Here is an 18,742-nt window from a genome sequence, read left to right as displayed (position 1 = left end):
TGCTTGGTGCACAGCCTGGGGGGGTGGGGGGCAGGATGTGGTGTGAACTGTCCCTGCAGCAAGGTCAATGGCTGTTAGGGGCAGGGGAGAAATGGAAAGTGGTTGGGTAAGGGCCAGAAGTCAAGCAGTGAGTATAGCTAGGCAAGGAAGTGAGTGGAGCTAGGAGGGGCAGGTAGCGGGGAGAGTGGGAAGAGGCAGGTGACAAGAGACTGGAGGAAGAAAAGCACATATTATTACTGTGACTATTCAGGGAGGATGGGAAAGGCATCAGGGTGTGCTCTGAGAGTGTGGCATCTGATTTCATGAGACTTCAGAGTGGTCTGTCGGGGGTGACAGAGCCTAGGCTGTGGCAGTGGAGGGAGGAGAGAGCCCAGGAGGGCTGGTGGCTAAGGTGGAGGGACGGGTCATTAGAGATGAGGAAATCAAGCAACTGTATAGCCATGTGCTGCATTTGTCCCCGAGGATAGCAGGGCTTGGGGTGAAGGAGCCAGATGGGAACTTCCAGAAGGAGGGCAAGTGCATGTGAGATGGAACTTTGGAGGTGTGTGGAGGTTTGGAGGTGTGTGGGCGGCAGAAGGCTACACAAAGACTGGTCAGGGGAAGAAAGCCGGCCACCACTGTCCTGAGGAACAAGAAGTGAAGGTCCTCAGGGTAGGGCCAGGTTTAGTGAAGCAGAAGGTGGAGGGTGGGAGTGTTCTTTGACATGGGGAACGGCTTCTGGGAGCATCGAGGGAGGGAGCAGGAAACCGGGAGGGAGCAGAATCAAGCCTGGGGTCACAGGACAGATGGTGGGTGTTTAAGGCTGAGCATGGGAGGCTGGGGTTGGCTGGCCTCCAAGCTCCCAGGAGGCCCCTGCTGAGTCTGTGGGCTCCAGCCCATGGGCCAAATGCTGTGCTTTCCCTCCAGCAAACACACTTGGAAAGGAGTCTGGACAGGAGGAATTGAGGGACCCTGCCCCAAGTAGGAAACAGCTGCTCCCTTGGGAAGAGTCTGGGCCTCTCTCCCCAGCTGGCTTTGGAGACCCTGGACCCTCCCGAGGCCTGTGCGTCCCTCTTCTTTAGAAGGGCAAGCCTGCCCAGCCCCTTGAGTGCACCGAAGGTCGCCACCTCGAGCACAGTTTAGGGACAAGGCAGAAATTCCAGAAATGCCAGATTCTTTGAGGGGCCCCGGCGGGCTCAGGACAGGAGGGCCCTGCTTGGCTCCACCGCCAGACGGCGCCCTCGGTCCGGTGGGCGGCCTACCGGCCGTCGGGGGGCGCTGCGCGCGCCCTGCCCAGTGCTCCGCCCCTGAGCGGTGGGCGGTCGGCCCCGGCCCGGAGTGGCCCGAGAGGGTGGGGCGAGGGCGGGGCGAGGCCGCGCCTGGGCGGGAGGGACGGGCCGGGGGCGGGCCGGGGGCGGGCCGGGGGCGGGGGAAGGAGCCCGAGGGGCGGGGCGGGGGCCCGCGGCGTTTCTCCCTCCCTCCCTCCTTTCCTTTCTTTCGCCTCTTCTCATTCTCCAGTCTTTTCTTTGCCTCTGCAGCCGGCCGAGGGGGCGGGCCCTGCAGCCTTTGTTGCTCTCAGACCGAGCGCAGCCGCCCGCCGGGAGGCAGTCCGGGCCCAGGACGCCGGGAGCTGCACGCGGGTCGGGCATGTCCTGAGCCGGACCCGGGACCGGGCAGCGAACGGACGGGACGGACGAGAGCGTGTGCGAGGGGTCGCCCGGCGGCCGCCTGGCCCCGGCCATGCCCTGCGGCCCGAGTCCCCGAAGCCCCGCGCCGCTGCTGCGCCCCCTCCTCCTGTTCCTCTCGGTCCTGGCGCTGGGCGCCCACGGATCTGCACCAGGTGGGTGGCTGCCCCGCCCCGGCCGGCCGGCCCTGCCACCCCTCCCCGCTTCTCCAGCCTAGGTTCAGCCCCTTCTCACCTCTGCAGATTCCGCTCCCGCCAGGCTCTGCCGGGAGGGGTCGCCCCCCACTCCCCTGGTAATAGGGACGGGATGGGCTTAGGGCAGCGAAACCGCGCCTTCAGGGAGCCTTCCCCAGCCCTCGACGCCACTACGCACCCTGCCCATAGCCAGAATAAGCCTCTTACACGCTCTTCGAGCCCCGGTTTCCCCACCTCGGGTGCAGCAGAGCGCGTCTGTCTCTCCCGGGGGATCTCTTCGTCTGAGCGACTGGACGGAGCGCGGCTTGCTCACGATGGATTCGGTTTCTCGCCCTCCTCAGTGTGCCTCATCTGGAAAACAAGCTGGCCAGGGCGCTGCGGGCGGAGTCTCGGGGTCGCAGGTCTACGCGGTCCCCCGCCGAGCCCCGGCGCCCCGCCCCGGTCCCCCGCCTCTAGGCAGCCAGCCCGGTCCTCAGGCTCCCCGGTCCGGGTCCTGCGCGGTCCTTGCACTTCCTGCCTCCCCCTCCCCCAAGTGTGAAGTCTCCGGGAGTGCAGCGCGGAGAAGGAGCTTCTTTCCCCGGCCCTGGGCTTGGCTCTCCCCGCCCAGCCCCGCCCGGCTGGCCTCCGACGAGCCTCTGGCCCGCGTCCAGAATCATGCTCCGTCCCGGTCCGCCGGGCCGCGGAGCTCCTGGAGCGTCCGGCCTGGGAATTTAGGATCGGAGGGTGTAGAGGACCCCCTGGCCTTGCGCTCTGGGAGCTCCTGGTCTCTAGGGCGCGGGTCGAATAGTGGGAAGCGCTGTTCAGGCGAGGCAGTCGGGAAGAAGGCTTTGTAGGAGAGGAGGGGCCCGAGCTGAGGGACTGAAAGGATGGATGAACTTTAGATGGGCTGGAAGGGTGTGTGTGCGTGTGTGTGTGTGTGTGAGAGAGAGATGGATGAACTTTAGATGGGCTGGAAGGGGGTGTGGGGAGGTGGGGGGAAGTGTGGGTGTGGGTGGGTTGGTGTGGGTGGGTGCAGCCCAACCGGGCTTGGTGGAGCTGGTGGGGGTGGGGTGGCTAGGTTAGGCCTTCGTGCTTGGTTTGGGGGAGACCTCCCTCCCCAGCAGAGGGATTGTGGTTATGAGGCTGAAAAAGCATATGGCCCGGAATGTAGGGAGCATTTAAGCCAGATCTTAGAGGTTCGCGGAACCGTTGAGGGGTGCAGCTGATGAAAGCCGTTGAGGGGAGCAGTGTTTTAGGGAGGAAGCTCCCTGTCTAGCACCAATGTGTAGGGGACAGAGCAAATATTTAATGAGACCCACCACGTGCCAGCATCCCTACTTATTTCTCATCAGCTCCACAACAACCCTGCAAGGTGTGTGATGGAAAGTTCTTTTATAAATGAGAAGACAGATTCAGAGAGGAGAGTGACTTGCTAGGTTAGACTCTTGGGCTACCTGGGTGAAGCCTGTGTTTTCCCACTGCCCCAGAGCTGGGGACCGATGAGGGTGAACCAGGTGATGGGAGCAGGAAAGTAGTTGCCCCAGGGAATTGCCCCTGAAGCCTGAACTTGGGTCCAGGCTCCCTGGCAGCTGTGGGAGAAAGGTTATGTGTATGTGGGGGGGGGGGGGCAGTGCCCGTGGTCAGGGTCCCCTTCTACTGCAAGCCAGACACATGTATGAGCTTGCCTATGTTGTTAAACTGGGATAATGGTATCTACCTCCAGGGGTTGTTATGAGAATTAAGTGAGATGCTGAACGTGTTTGCTTCGCTTAGAGCAGAGAGACTGCCATGTGGTGGCCGTGGTTTTTATGAGTCTGCCAGGTAGACCCAATAAGATTAGGGAGTCCTTGGTGTGTCCTGAAACTTGGACCTGCCATTTGGGGTGGAGGAAAGGCAGGCACCCCTCCTATCTAATCTGGGTCCCCCTTCAGGTGAGTGTCTGTCTCCAGTGTCCCTATAGATACGTTGCACGAGGTCCTCCCCGGTCTTCTCCCACTCGGGACCCCTGACATGGAGGCTGCTGAGCGCTTTGTCATTTTCTTCAGATCTGCCTGGGGGACCTAGATCGGGTGCTCTGCCCACTGAATGCAACTCTGTTAGAGGCCAAAGAGCACATCTTGGCCTCACTTTTAGAAAAATGTAACAAACCAAGGGACTTGTTGGGATTGCTGGGACTGGCGCAGGGGCCCACCAAAACACTGTTTCACACATGTGAGCTCTGTATGCGTGTGCATGCACACACGTGCATGCAGGCAAGTGCAGACGGACTGGAGCGAGAGGGCATGTGTCACACACACCCTGGTTATTTTTTCTCTTTGTCATGAGCTATGGGTCATTTGAAGAGCTGGACTGTAACTCAGGTACTCGATAAGGAGGTGAGGGTAAACACTATGTTGGCGTTTCTCTGGTAGAAGTTCCAGGGTGACAGTTCTGTCACCTAGCAGTGATATTCAAAGTACTCAACACCCATTGTGGCAGGAACTCACTCCAGTCACAACCGACTAACCTTCCTGGCAGGACTGACTCAGCCATGAACCACTGGCAGTCCCTGTTCCCATCTGCAGTAGCTTTAGCGCTGCTGGCTCAGCTCTGATGCACCCACAAACCAGACTGGAACCTGCAATTACCCTTTGCTGGCACTGGGTGGTGGTAGTTTCAGCCACCATGATCTCTACCAGCCATCAGCTATCGGAGACACTGAAACAGTTGTTTATTTTTTAACTTACTCTGTCCTCATTTAAAAATATTTTAATGGCAAAACAATACCAATTGACTACTGAAAATGAATGCAGAATAAAGCAAGAAAATGAAAATTATTACAGTAAAAGTGGTAACATCCTGTAAGCACTAATATTTTTACATTTCTTATTAAAATATTAAGTCATTAGGCAAAACAAGTTTTTAAGGAAATAGCTAAGTATACTTGAGAACTTCTCTTGCTAATTTTCAGTCATAACGTAGTCACATTTGCTTTGTGTTATCATCTATTGTACTAAGCGCTTATGTATTGACGCACTGGATTCTCACACAACCTGAGGTACGATTATTATCATGCCCATATTACAGATGGAGGAGCTGAGACTGTGTGGTTAATTTACCCATGGCCTCACAGCTTTTGATGGCAAAATTATGATGCAGACCCAGACGCTCTGACTATAGAGCACATTATTTCTAATGCTTATCGCCTGCAGCATATTTCTACTTAGCCCCATCATATTTTTGAACTTAAGAGGATGCTTCTTTATAACTCACTTGAATTTATATCTTGCAATAATTTCCCAAGGTCTAGAGCAGGGGTTCTCCACATGACTGCATATCCCCAGGTTCATGGATCCCTCCCCAGGGACACTGTTGAGCACTCAGGGGCCATCTCTTCCCAGAGGATCTGATTCCCCAGTCTTATACATAGTGCCCTGTCCCACCCACACACAGTTGAGGACACTGCCCTTGCCTAGAAGTGTGCCATGTAGCTTCTGTTTTTCTGGTACACGGAGCACTTCTGGGCTAATTGGCATCAGCACCCCATACCTTCAGCTTGTCTTTAGCAGCCTTGACTGTGATGGTTCATGCCCTGGAAACTGCTTTTAATATTCATTTAAAATAAAACCTTGGCATGTAACTGTTTTCTTATTCTCCATCTATTTGCTCCATGACCCTCCTTAAATTTTCTGACTTGGATACTCTGAGCAGATGAGGAAACTGAGGCTCAGCAAGATGAAGTGACTGTCCAGGCCACGCAACTATTAAGTAGCCAAATTGGCACCTGAACCCGGGTCTACCTGTGTTCAACGCTCACACTTTTGCATTGTTTTGTAATTCCATTGTCTCTCATTCCACAAAACACATGCCTGGATCAAGCTTCTTATTGCTTGTTCCCCTCACCTGACTTTTTCCTATTTCTCTGGTGGTCTATCACATGATAACCCGCCACCAAGCTGTCCTCATCCTCATGCTTAAATATGTACCCATATGTCATGGGGACATTTCACATGGGCCCCTTTGACAAAGCTCTTCTTCATCCCCATACATCTCTGGGGTGTCCCCTCCCCTCTCTTGGACTTCCTCAGCACTGTGCCAGGGGTATGGATCATGAGTGCCCTGCACCTATTTATTCTCAGGGCTAGGATGGTGTCTTATACATTTTCCTGGACGTTAGGGCACTTAACTCTCCCTCACAACACCAAATGCCGTGGACCAGGCAGGTAACATAACAAGGCTGATGGGAAGACATCTTTCTTGAATCGTAGGGCCTCTTGGCCCAGCCCTTGTTTTCCCATTGTTGTTAGAGATTCAGTTCTTTACTGAATGAAAGACAGCACAAGTGTGAAGCTGAGGGCAACCTATATTTAGCCGCAGTGCTGAGAACACATAGGAAGTGGTAGAGACTGAGGCAGATGGAAAAGCACAGGCCCTCTCTAATGGGCCACTTCTGACAAGTGTGAATTTAGGCCTGACATGGATGGACGATAAGACTTTAAGCTGAAAATTGAGATTTTTGTACAAAATCATGTGATTTTTTTCCCTTTTTTTAAAAAAAACACTGGCAACTGATTAAAAACTGTTCAACATTTTTGCCAGTCCAACAAACCACTACCTGCCCCTAATCAATACACTGACAAAAAAACAAATCTGCAAGCTGTGGTTGTGGAGTTGCCCTCCCAAATGCCCTTATGAGCATGAGACAGCAAGAAGTCTCCTTCAACTATCCAGCCCAATGGCTTCCAAATGCCAGCCTTGAAATGGTTACATCAGAATCCCCAGAAGGTTTAGAAAAATACAGATTCTGAGGCCTCAGAGCCCTGGATCTATGGAATCGGAATCTCTGGGCTGGGTCCTGGGCAGCTACAGTTTTTCAGAGCTCTCCAGGTACTGCTGATGTTCAGCCAGGTTTATGTCCAGTAAAGAATTTCCTAACTTCCCTGATGACAACAATCCCTTGAGGCTTTTGGTAAAAACACAGCTTCCCAGTCCTATTTCCTGGAGATGCTGATTCAGTGGGTCTGGGACAGGGCCTGGGAATTTGTTTTTAACAAATTCTCATCCGAGAAGTCTGGAAAATCCTTGCACTTGTGCCCTCCTGAAACTCAGAGACAAGGAAAATTGCCCTAAAGTCACTGAGCAAGTCACTCCAGCCCACCCTGTGTCCCGCCTCTCAGAGAATGCTCCTAGAGGACTGCCCTAATGTCTGGTCCACTGGGGCAGTTGTGGGCAGTGGGGGTGTCCTCAGCGGGGCTGCAGGGGGCCATACCACGCAGCGCACTCTTCAAGTGGTTTGGCAGGAGACAGATTGGAGGGTGAGCTGAGTTTCTGCAGCCTGGCCTGGAGGGAACTTCAGGCTGGACTTAGCTTCCTTTCCCACCCCAGCAGCAGCCACACAGAGAGCCCTGTAGGACAGCTGCAGGGCACTCAGGCATTCTTGTGGCCTTGAGGGGTCTTTGTCATGAGCAGCCAAGATCCCAAGAGCTGGGCATAAAGCCAGGACAAGCCCCAGAGCTAGGCAGGACCAGAGGCTGGGACAAACCTCAGATGGGCCAGTTTCCTACCTGTACTTTAAGGCCTGAGGACTGTGGAGAAGGAAAAGAGAGAACAAGAGCGTGAGCCCTGGGGTTCCTGCCCCTCCCAGCAGTGCTGCTCTTCTTTGTGTGTGTGTCCACGTGAGATTTCTTTTGAAGACTAGGTCTAGTGGTCAAAATAGTTGGAAAAATTTGATCGAGTCCAGTTCCTTTGTGTTCACTCAGTCATGTCTGACTCTTTGCGACCCCATGGACTGCAGCACGCCAGGCTTCCCTGTCCATCACCAACTCCTGAAGCTTGCTCAAACTCATGTCCATCGAGTCAATGATACCATCCAATCATCTTATCCTCTGTTGCTCCCTTCTCCTCCTGCCTTCAATCTTTACCAGCATCAGGGTCTTTTCCAATGGGTCAGTTCTTCACATCAGGTGGCCAAAGTATTGGAGCTTCAGCTTCAGCATCAGTCCTTTCAATGAATATTCAGGACTGATTTCCTTTAGGATTGACTGATTGGATCTTCTTGTAGTCCAAGGGACTCTCAAGTCTTCTCCAACACCACAGTTCAAAAACATCAATTCTTCAGCACTCAGCTTTCTTTATAGTCTAACTCCCACATCTATACATGACTACTGGAAAAACCATAGCTTTGACTAGACGGACCTTTGTTGGCAAAGTAATGTCTCTGCTTTTTAATATGCTGTCTTGGTTGGTCATAGCTTTTATGTTAGCAATGAAGAAACTGAGACCCAGCAAGAGACAGACCTCTGAGAATGAAGAAGGATGTTACTGGGAGGTTGAAACCATTTGAGAGACTTTATTACTCTTTCTGTGTGCCTTTAGGCTAGTCTCTGCACTTCTCTGAATGTCTGTCTGCTTTCTCCAGGAGCAATCTGGAGAATCTCCTGCAGGTGTCCTAACTTAGAATCCATGGCCACAGGGACCTGGGTAGAATTCAGAGGATGAACTTGGATGAGACTATATTACATCTTTAATTTTTCTAACCTTGAAGTGAAATCCAGTGTTTCCTTCCATTACAAACATTAACAACAAATCACAATAGTATTAGCAGCATCTCTGATTTAGCTACCAATTGTTGTTCAGTTGCTAAGTCATGTCCAACTCTTTGCGATCCCATGGACTGTAGCATGCCAGTCTTCCCTGTCCATCACTATCTCCTGGAGTTTGCTCAAATTCATGGTCATTGAGTCGGTGATGCTACCTGACTATCTCATCCTCTGCCTCCCCCTTCTGCTTTTGCTTTTAATCTTTCCTAGCATCAGTCTTTTCAGTGAGTCGGTTCTTCACATCAAGTGGCCAAAGTATTGGAGCTTCAGCTTCAGCATCAGTCCTTCTAGTGAATATTCAGGGTTGATTTCCTTTAGGATTGACTGGTTTGATCTCTTTGCTGTCCAAGGGACTCTCAAGTCTTCTCCAGCACCACAATCTGAAAGCATCAATTCCTCAACACGTAGCCTTCTTTAGGATCCAACTCTCATATCCGTACATGACTACTGAAAAACCATAGCTTTGACTAAATGGACAAAGTGATGTCTCTGCTTTTTAATACACTATCTAGGTTTATCATGGCTTTTCTTTCAAGGAGCAAGCATCCTTTAATTTCATGACTGCTGTCACCATCTGCAGTCCACAGTGATTTTGGAGCCCAAGAAGAGAGAATCTGTCACTGTTGCCACTTTTTTGCCATCTATTTGCCATTAAGTGATGGGACAGGATGCCACGATCTTAGTTTTTTGAGTGTTGAGTTTCAAGACAGCTCTTTCACTCTCCTCTTTCACCCTCATCAAGAGGCTCTTTAGTTCCTCTTCACTTTCTGCCATTAGAGTAGTATCATCTGCATATCTGAGGTTGTCAATGTTTCTCCCAACAATCTTAATTCCAGCTTGTGATTCAGCCAGCCCAGCATTTTGCATGATGTACTCTGCATAGGCGTTAAATAAATCGAGTAACAATATACAGCGTTGATGTACTCCTTTCTCAAGTTTGAACCATATTGCTGTTCCACATCTGGTTCTGTCACTTCTTGACCCGCATACAGGTTTCTCAGGAGACAGGTAAGCTACCAATAGAGACAAGAAACAAAAATTTTCTTTTTTTTAAATCTCAATACAGTTGCAGGTATCTTGAAATAAGGCTGATGCTCTTCACTACTTTGAAATCATCATAGTTATTAAACTTGCCTTTGGATCTTGTTTAATGCATTAGGAAAGGAACACATGATTTCACATCTACTTTTTAAATTATTTTGACAGCTTTAATTCAATATAATGAATTTCCTTGGTATTCCTATACATTTAATCTTACACACTTAAAAACATTTTTTTGAGGAGTCCATGGCAGAAAAAGGTTAAGAATCAAGACTTACTGGGAAATCCAAGCAGACAGAATCACTAGGAGAGGATTCTGGAAATTTTTCCAGCCCTGGAATCTTTTCATTTGAACTCTCAAATGTGAAAGAAATAAACTAGAGCTGCTTGGTTGAAGTGGTAGTGATGAGGGGCCAGGGAGCCCTACCTGGGTGGTCCTTCTCTGACTCCCCATCTCAGGAGGCCTGGAGATGTGTGCAGAAGAACCATCAGGCACGTTAAAAAATCCATCAGGCTAATAATAATCTAATAATCATAATTGCCATCGTATTCAGTCGTATTCATCATATTCAGTGGGCCAGGCGCTGTTATATGTGGAGTAGTTCAGTTCATTTAATCTTCAGCCCCCAAAGTGTAAGTTATGTTCCCCTTTCTACAGATTTTACACACTTACTGAGAAACTACTAGTTTCCAGACATTCTTGAACACTTAAAATCTTCATCAAAGACTCTAAAGATTCTTGCCCTCCTAGAGTTCATACTGGGAGGAGATGGAGAAAGAAAAATAGAAAAAAGAATGCAGATATTAAGTGATACAGTATGTGAGATGTGCTATGGGGGAAAATAAAGCAGGGGAGGGGGGATAGGGAGAGGCCAGCAGTTGCAATTTTAAGAAGTGAGTAAGCTTTGGGGAAGAACCTGAAGAAAGTGAGTGCTTTATAGTCATGTGGGAAACTGAGGGAAGCGTGTTCTGGGTGGAGGGAACAAGAAAGCAAAATCCTGAGGCAGGAGCAGCAAGGAGGCCGGTGGCCGAATGGAGGGAATTCAGGAGGTGTAGCTGAGATGAGATCGGAGGTATCCTTGCCTAGGACGTCCCTGGCATCGCTAGAACAGTGTGTGAGCTGGGAGCCACGGCAGGGTTTTGAGCAGAGAAAGGCTATGATCTGACAGCTCTGGAACCAGTCCCTGTGACTACTACGTGGAAAGCTAATCAGACTAGAGGAGAGGGACCCGAGACGGTCACTAAGGGAAGCAGGGAGACTTGTGAAGAGGTTACTGCGATCACCTGGGTGGAGCCAGCGAGGCACGGAGCGGTGAAACCGCACAGGTGGTGGGTGTTTGAATCCCGGCACTCTGACCTCAGCGCCCCCTCGGCCGCTCCCCACTCCGTCTCCGCTCTTCTCCCTGCAGGGCACGCCGCCGAGGGCCGGGCGGCGCTGGACATTGTGCACCCGGTGCGTGTGGATTCGGGGGGCTCCTTCCTGTCCTACGAGCTGTGGCCCCGCGCGCTGCGCAAGAGGGACTTGTCCGCGCGCCCCAGCGCGCCCACCTTCTACGAGCTGCAGTACCGCGGCCGCGAGCTGCGTTTCAACTTGACCGCCAACCCACACCTGCTGGCGCCCGGCTTCGTGAGCGAGACGCGGCGGCGGGGCGGCCTGGCCCGCGCGCACATCCGGGCCCGCGCCCCCGCCTGCCACCTGCTAGGTGAGGTGCAGGACCCCGAGCTCGAGGGCGGCCTGGCGGCCATCAGCGCCTGCGACGGCCTGGTGAGTGCGCGGGGTGAGCTGGCGGGACGTGGGGGCCTCCCCCATCCCCAGCCCCTGCCTGGCCGCGGACTTGTCTGCTGGTTTTGGCCCGTTGGAGTTCCCCCTTCCAGCCTCAGTATTAGCACCTGTAAAATGGGGTGGACAAGCTCAGGCCTCTTTGTTCTCTAGGGCAGCGGTTCTCAAACTTTAAAGCGAGCCAGAGTCACCGAGGCCTAGTTGAAAACCTGGTGTCCCATAGGGTAGATGAGGGGAGGGGGTGGGGAATGTGCATTTCTGGCAATTTCTCAGATAGTGTTGAAGTTGTCAGTCCAGACTTTGAAAACCGCTTTTTGTTTGTGGTGTGTGTGCACTAAGTAACTCAGAAAGCAGTTGAGTCCCTCATCTTCAGGGGTATCAGTTGACTTCGATCGCAGACCCCCGCCCCCACCGCGCTTCCCAGCAGAGCCGGCCTCAGCCTCCAGGTTTTTCTGGGTTGAGGTAATGCTGGCAGCCACGTGCAGCCCTAATTGCCTCCCTCTGCTTGAGTGTGGAGTCAGAGCAGCTCCTCTTCAGGCAGCATAGGGCCCCTTTTGCTCCCAGCTCTGGAGGGTGGGGTTGGGAGGAGTGGGGGTGGGTGGGTGCACATTCTCGGCCATCCTCTACTCCCCCCAGGGAGCCTCAGCTCAGATTGCTCAGGAAAAGCCATCGCTGTGGCAGAGCAGGGGCTCATGACATATAGCCCACCTCACAGGCTCTAGGGCAGTTGGTCCCCAGTCTTTTTGGCATCAGGGAAGGGTTTCGTGGAAGACAATTTTTCCACAGACTGGGGGTAGGGGGTAGTTTCAGGATGATTCAAGCACACTACATTTATTGTGCACTTTATTATTATTATTACATCAGCTCCACTTCAGATCATCAGGCATAAGATCCTGGAGGGTGGGGACCCCTGCTCTAGGGTATCTGGGCCTTTGAGAGCCCAGCTGCCTGGGAAAGTCTCGTTTACAGGAGCCTGTACTTCTCCCTTTTCATATGGTTAAATTAATCTTGTTGCGCCTGAGCGACAGGTACGCATATGGGCATTGTTCCCATTTTACAGATAAGGGAACAGGCTCAGAGAGGAACCTGCCCAAGGTCACTCAGTTTTCCAGTAGTGGAGTCAACCCAGGCCTCCAGCCCCTAGAGCTAATGATACACTGTCTAGCACTCCAGGTTCTCTGCCCTGAGTGACCCAACTGGCTGACTTGGAGCCAATGAGGAGGGGTCCGAGGGAGGAAAAACTTTCTTCCATGTTGGAGTCCTGAGCTTCCCTAGTAGGTGGTGGGCTGCTCAAAGATACTTCCCAAGGCCCCTCCTTCCTCTGGCCTCTCTGAATGCCAGCAAGCATCCCGGAGACACCCCTTTCAATTTCCCTTCTCTGGAAGATCCTGGGACCAAGGAAGAGGGTGTCCTGGTGGCAGTGGGTATCTCCATGGCCATCTTGTTAGATTTGGAAGGAAACCCATTTCTTTCTTTCTTTCTTTTGGTAATCAATTTTTTTTTTATTGAGACATTATCAAAATATTAGTTTCAGACAATTTGACAGCAATTTATTAATATATTGTAAAATGATCACAGTAAGCCTCGTTACAAATTTGTGTACATAAAGGTTTTTTTTCTTGTGATGAGAACTTTTAATCTTTCTTAGCAACTTTCAGAAACACAAAACAGTGTTATTAACTATAGTTACCATGCTGTACATTACTAACCCAAAGCCTTTTTTCCCTTGGTGTTAAGCATTTAATTGTAATTCTTGCTTATCTTTGGAATGTGGGGGATGCAGACCTATTTTGTGCTCTTATGGGCTAAGGGGTGGGATGGGTGTATGGAACAGCCTCCTGGGCTGATGACTTCTGAGCTCAGCCCAGAAGCCTTTGGCTGGGTAAGGTGGTAGGGAGGGGTGTTCCAGCCAGAGGGTACAAAGTGAGTAAAGATCTAGAGGGAGGAAAGCGCAGTGTGCCTGGGGTCAGCTGGCGTGATGGGCGCTGCTGAGCAGGCCCGGCCTCTGGGGTGGGGGAGGGCAGCCGAGTGCCAATACCCACTGTGTGACCTGGGTGCTCCTTTCCCAGAAAGGTGTGTTTCAGCTCTCCAAGGAGGACTACTTCATTGAGCCCCTGGATGGTGTCCCCGCCCGGCCTGGCCACGCCCAGCCTCACGTGGTATACAAGCGCCAAGCTCCCGAGAAGTGGGCAGAGCCGGGGGACTCCAGGGCTCCAGGCACCTGTGGGGTGAAAGGTGTGTTTCTCTGCTACCAGCTCTGGGGTAGGGGATGAGTCTGGGACCATGGAGGGGCCTTTCTAGAATCCTCTGTTAACACCCCCATGCCCAACTTCTCTGGTACTGAAGGGACACAGACAAACCAACAACCACATCATCATAGCCTGTGCCCTCTATGTGCGGGCACATAGATGGGCCTGCCCCAGCTCATCCCCGGGACTGACTCCTCTCACCACCAGCTCATCTACCTCCCCGCCTCAGGGCTCAGTCTCTCTGTGTCCCCTCCTTGCTCCCTGCCTGTGACACCTCTAGCTGTGGCAGCCATTCTTTCTCGAGTGTCCAGGCAAGGCTGGGCCATACGCAACCTCAGCAGTTCAACTAGGCGGGAACCTCCCTCCCCTCCCCACTCTGGTCTCACCCCAGAAAAACTGACCTCTGTTATTGGGGACCTAGAGTGTGGCACCCAGCACCTTGTCTGCAGAGTGGCCAGTCCGTGCTGGGCCGGTCCAGGTAAGGAGCTGCCTGCTAAAGGCTGCTGGGGTCTGTTGAATGCTCCAGCTTCACAAGCTACCCACGGCTAGGGACTCTCTTTCCTGGGACACATATTCACCAAGGCTTGCTTCTTGGCCTCGGTTTCCCCAGCTTCATAGATGTGCTTACTCTTCTGATCTGGGGGGCAGCCTGTGGCAGTGGGGCAGGTCTCCAGGGGGGGTCAGCTGGTTGGGGTCTTGGCCAGCCTCCCCAGGCTGGGGGTTAGGTTGAGGGGTCTGTGTGTGCTGGGAAGTACTTACCCCCCAGCGGGGGTGGATCAGCATAGGGAGATAGGGGCTCAGGAGCTCGCCTCACAGGCTCAATGCTTCACGGTGTTCATAGCCCCATCGAAGTCATCCTCTGAGGCTGCTAGGCTTATCTATCTATTGGCAGGCAGCCCCAGGGTCAGACAAAGGAAGTGACTAGTTCAGGGCCACACAGCACAGGTCTGGGGCAGAGTCACACTGGGAGTGCAGGCCCCTTGTCTGATCCCAGCACTGTTCCTGCTGACCCAGAGAGGGCTCACTGGGGAGAGGTCCTTGAGACGTGTGTCCTGGGCCAGCCTCCTGTCAGCTAGCCCCCACCCCTTCCGCACCCACAGAGTTTCTAGAGCTGGAGCTGCAGCGGGAGCGCTGGGAACAGTGGCAGCAGTGGCGGCGGCTGAGGCGTCGATACCGGCGCTCGGTCAGCAAAGAGAAGTGGGTGGAGACCCTGGTGGTAGCCGACACCAAAATGGTGGAGTACCACGGGCAGCCGAATGTCGAGAGCTACGTGCTGACCATCATGAACATGGTGAGGCTGCTGCAGGCGGCGTGTGGTGGGGGGTGGTGAGGGCTGCCAGGAGGTGGTGTTGGTGAGCCCCAAAGGGGTTACCCCAGGACCCAAGCCAGGTACAGGCTTCCAGCTCCTGAGTCACTGGGAGAGAACCTGGGCAGATGTGAGACTGGAGGTCTTGGCACCCCACTGGCTCAGCAGCCTCTGCCTGCTGCTAGGACCAGAGTGGGGGGAGGAGGGGATGAAGCAACCTCGACCTTGTGCCTGCTTGGAGGCACTCATAGACTGGTTGGCCTGTCCACACCACTGTAAACCAGCACCTCCCTCCTCTGTGCTGGGACCTGGGCTGGTCACTGGGGACGTGGAAATGCCCAATCAGACCAGCCCCTGCCTGGGCCATCAGCAGGCATTAGAGTTAGAAGGACCTGTCCAGTGCTGTGGTCTACTAGCTGGTGGTGACCTTGGGCAAGCCACATTACCTGTCTTAGCCTCAGCTTTCTCAGCTGTGAACTGGGGATGACAGTAGTACTTGGGTGGTACAATAGGGTTGGCATACTGTCTTGATCCCATAGGACAGTTGAAATAACTAGGCCCCATGAGGGTGAGTGACTTGCCCAGGTCACAAGGCTAGGCCAGGACAGAGCCGGACAGTAGCCCCGATCTCCCCAGTCCTACCTGGGGCACTGTGGCAGGTTGAAGCTGGTGATTCCCACTCCTTTAGTGCCAGCCAGTCCCTCCCAGCTGCCGCCCCAGGTATGTAGGTGGGAGGCCTCAGGCAGCCAAGCTGCTTCCTGCACCCCCTGGGAGAAGAGATCTCTGCCCTTGGCATTCTTAGCAGGCTCCCCACTGAACAACACTGTTTTCCCTCTGGGCTGGGTGACTGAGAGCGGGTTGGGTGTGTGTGCCCTGCAGCTGGTGTGGCCAGTGTCATGTGCTGCGACCTCCCCCCTATCAGCCTTTCACCCCCAAAACACTAAAGGAAGTGTGTGCTCTGGGTCATCTAAGGCCACTTCTTTTATAGCCATGAAACCAAGGGTCAGAGAGAGGAAGGGGCTCTGTCTGTGGCCATCATGCCCCCACTGCTCGAGTCTGCATTGGCAAGCTCAGCTCTGGGCCAGTTCCTGCCCAACTTGGCCACCCATGTTGGCTCCCTCCTCCTAATGGAATAAAGGCCATGTCCTTCTGCCTGGCACCTGAGGTCTCTAAGGCCCAGCCAAGCCTCCTTCTAGCCTTGTCTGCCCAGGGAAACAAGCCACTAACCACCAGGGTTCAAGAGGGGTTGTTGCTGGACAGCAGGGCCCTGCTTCTGGGCTGGGGTGGGGTGGGGTGGGGGGCAAGACCTGGTTTCCAGGCCACGAGATCCTCCCCTCACAGGCTCAGCCTGAAAGAGGCCTAGGAGCTTGGCTGGAGCCACCAATTGTTACCTGGGTTCATTAGCCTCACTTTTACTGAGTAGTCCATGTAGGACGGTATTGAGCCCTCCAGGCTCCCCCGTGACATCCCCTGTGTGCCAGGGGTCAAGGATTTGGCCCCAGAGCGAGGCCCCTTCCTGCCTCCCTGTCTAGGCCCACAGGACACAGGCATTTACCTTGTGAGCCCCACCCTGGAGGAGGGAGGGTCTGGCTTTCAGAGTCATGTGCTCTGGACAGTGTCATAATTTTCATGAGCTGGCAAGTCCGGCATTGGTCTGGACAGAGCGGAGGCACCTGTGAAGCTAACAGTGCTAGATACCCAACAGGGAGACTCCAGGAAATGATAGGGGCATGGGCGGCAGGCAGCCAGCCTCCGAGGAGGGCTGGACTGGGTCTTAGGGCTGAGCCTTCTGAACACCTGCTATTTGGCCGGTGTTCCACACCCACTGCCTCATCTCAGCCTCAGCCCCATTTTGTAGTTGGAGGAACAAAGGATCAGGGAGTCCAAGGAACTTCTCAAGGTCACGGAGCTAGTGAGTGGCAGAGCTGAGACTGGAGCTCAGATTTATCTGCTTCCAAAGCCCCAATCAGTCCTCTCCGCCTTAGCCTGCCCCAGAGAGGAACAGCTGGGTAGCTGTGGTGGCCAGAGTGTGCTAGAAGGATGAGGGAACAGGGTGGTGGGAGTGAGGAGAACTTACCCCCCTTTTCCTCTAGAGCAGATGTTTGTTCATGTAAGGCTGACATGAGCGCTGAGTGTCAGCTCTGTACCAAGGACATGGTGATGGATGCATAAGAATAAGATCCCAGGCTTGGGAAGCTTTGCCTTGTAGCATTTCTCAAAGAATATTCTTGGGGAGTACTTGTTCCAAGAGATGCTAATAAATGTTCTGTGAAGAAAGATGGCGCTTTTGAAAGTTTGGCAACACAGGGTTAAAAAAAAAAGTAACAGACTTTACTGCAGTACTCCTCAGAGCCTCCAGAGCTGTACACATTTAGAATCCATCCGTCAGAGAGAAGGCAGGCAGCACTTCCCAAACTTAAGAAGTAAGAGCAGAAACTTTGATGCTGTCAGACCTGGGTTTCTGATCCCGTATTCAGCCTCTCTTGGAGCCTCAGTTGCTCCATCTGTAAGATGGCGATACTTATGCCTGCCTGAGAGGTGCGAAGATTAAGTGAGCTAAGGCGCGTGAAGCTCCTGGCATGAGGATCATGTGTATTAGGCTCGGTCAATGTTAGCTGCTGCTGTTGTGGCTACTGAAGATCTGCTCTTCAACCCCACAGCCGCCTTCAGGACAGCCTCACCCTCTTTACCAGGGCCTCCTACAGGTCACTGTGCCAGACCCAGGTCTGAGTCCAGGAGGTAGGTCTATTCCAAGCGTAACAAGAGAGGTCCCCCCATTTTTGCACCCCCAATTCTGTTCATGTCCTCTGAGGTCAAGGGCCCTTTTTGAGTGGCTTTTGTCATACTGTTAGCTCGTTGGGAGCTTGTAGTCACTGGTAAGCCCCATGAACACTGCCTACCCCAGCTTGCTCTCTAGGCCTGCAGCAGAATAGGGCTTGTCTTCCCTGGGTATCGTTTATCTAGTTGAGATAACCACCCTGACCTCAGGCCGTAAACAGACTCACTGTTTGATTTAGTCAACAATTAATGATTCCACCTTCCTCCAGTACCTCCCAGCATGTTTCACCTCCGTACTTCTTGGGGGACAGTGAAAAGTGTTATTGACACTGAGTGGGGGGACTTTGTGGTGGCAGGAAGCTGTCCCAGCCCTAACTCAGGACATAAGGTGGGCTAGTCTCTGGGACAGGTCTTAGCAGACCCTCTTGGCTTCTCACCCTTTAGAGCCTCTGTTGGGGGCTGCTGCCAAGCTGCCAAGCTCACTTGCATGTTGTCTAAGAAAGCTTTTTTCTTTTAATTTGATTTTCTCCAGGGGACTCTTTGCATTTTTACTTTTTTTTTTTTTGAATGAGATAATGCATTAGAAAAACTTAACAAGCTCTCGAGCTTCATTCATTCATTCAGCAACTGTTTCTTGAGTCCATAATGTGCTAGGAACCTGGACGGATCAGAGGGAGCCCATGGAGCTTATGGTCTGGAAGGGGAGAGAGATATTAATGAAACTGATAAATGTGAAAGTGTGATGGAGGGGGTCCTAGAGAAGACAAGTTCATGGCGGTTTGGGAGTGTCGGGTAGAATAAAAGCTCTCAGAAGACGTGATGGAGGGGCGAGAGCTGGAGAAGGGGTAAGAGATAACTTGAGAAGGTGTTCTAGGCTGAGGGCACAGCATCTGCAAAGGCCCTGTGTAGGAAGGATCGTGGGATTCTGAGAGAAAGCCAGAGTAGTTAGAGTCAGGGAGTGAGGAGGTTTGAGGAGAAGAGTGAGGCCATAGAGGTGGACAGGGACCAGACCACACAGGCCTGTGTACCAGGCTTAGGACATTTGTCTTTACCTGTGGACAGTGAAGACCCACTGGTTTTAAGCAAAGGCATGATGGGATTGGGTTTGCATTCAGAGACAAATGGCTGGGCTGCAGGGCTGCAGGTGGGCTAGAGGGCAAAATTTCAGAGGCA

At 52.9% G+C, this 18,742-nt stretch overlaps 1 protein-coding gene across 1 annotated transcript in view; it reads left to right on the top strand.

Moving 5' to 3' along the window:
- The first annotated feature begins 1,473 nt into the window (after positions 1–1,473).
- The window catches only part of ADAMTS7 (ADAM metallopeptidase with thrombospondin type 1 motif 7), a 56,313-nt gene continuing 39,044 nt past the window's right edge, over positions 1,474–18,742 (top strand). Inside the window, exons 1-4 of the mRNA XM_043434532.1 lie at positions 1,474–1,819; positions 10,866–11,221; positions 13,306–13,471; positions 14,586–14,776. Of these exons, the coding sequence (XP_043290467.1) occupies positions 1,720–1,819; positions 10,866–11,221; positions 13,306–13,471; positions 14,586–14,776 (813 nt within the window). The 5' untranslated portion in view covers positions 1,474–1,719. The remainder of the gene's footprint in view (positions 1,820–10,865; positions 11,222–13,305; positions 13,472–14,585; positions 14,777–18,742) is intronic.

Source organism: Cervus canadensis, chromosome 17 (assembly GCF_019320065.1).
Source record: "Cervus canadensis isolate Bull #8, Minnesota chromosome 17, ASM1932006v1, whole genome shotgun sequence".
NCBI classification, from domain to species: domain Eukaryota; kingdom Metazoa; phylum Chordata; class Mammalia; order Artiodactyla; family Cervidae; genus Cervus; species Cervus canadensis.
The sequence above is the reverse complement of the archived record's forward strand: the minus strand, read 5'-3'. Positions and strand labels throughout refer to the sequence as shown.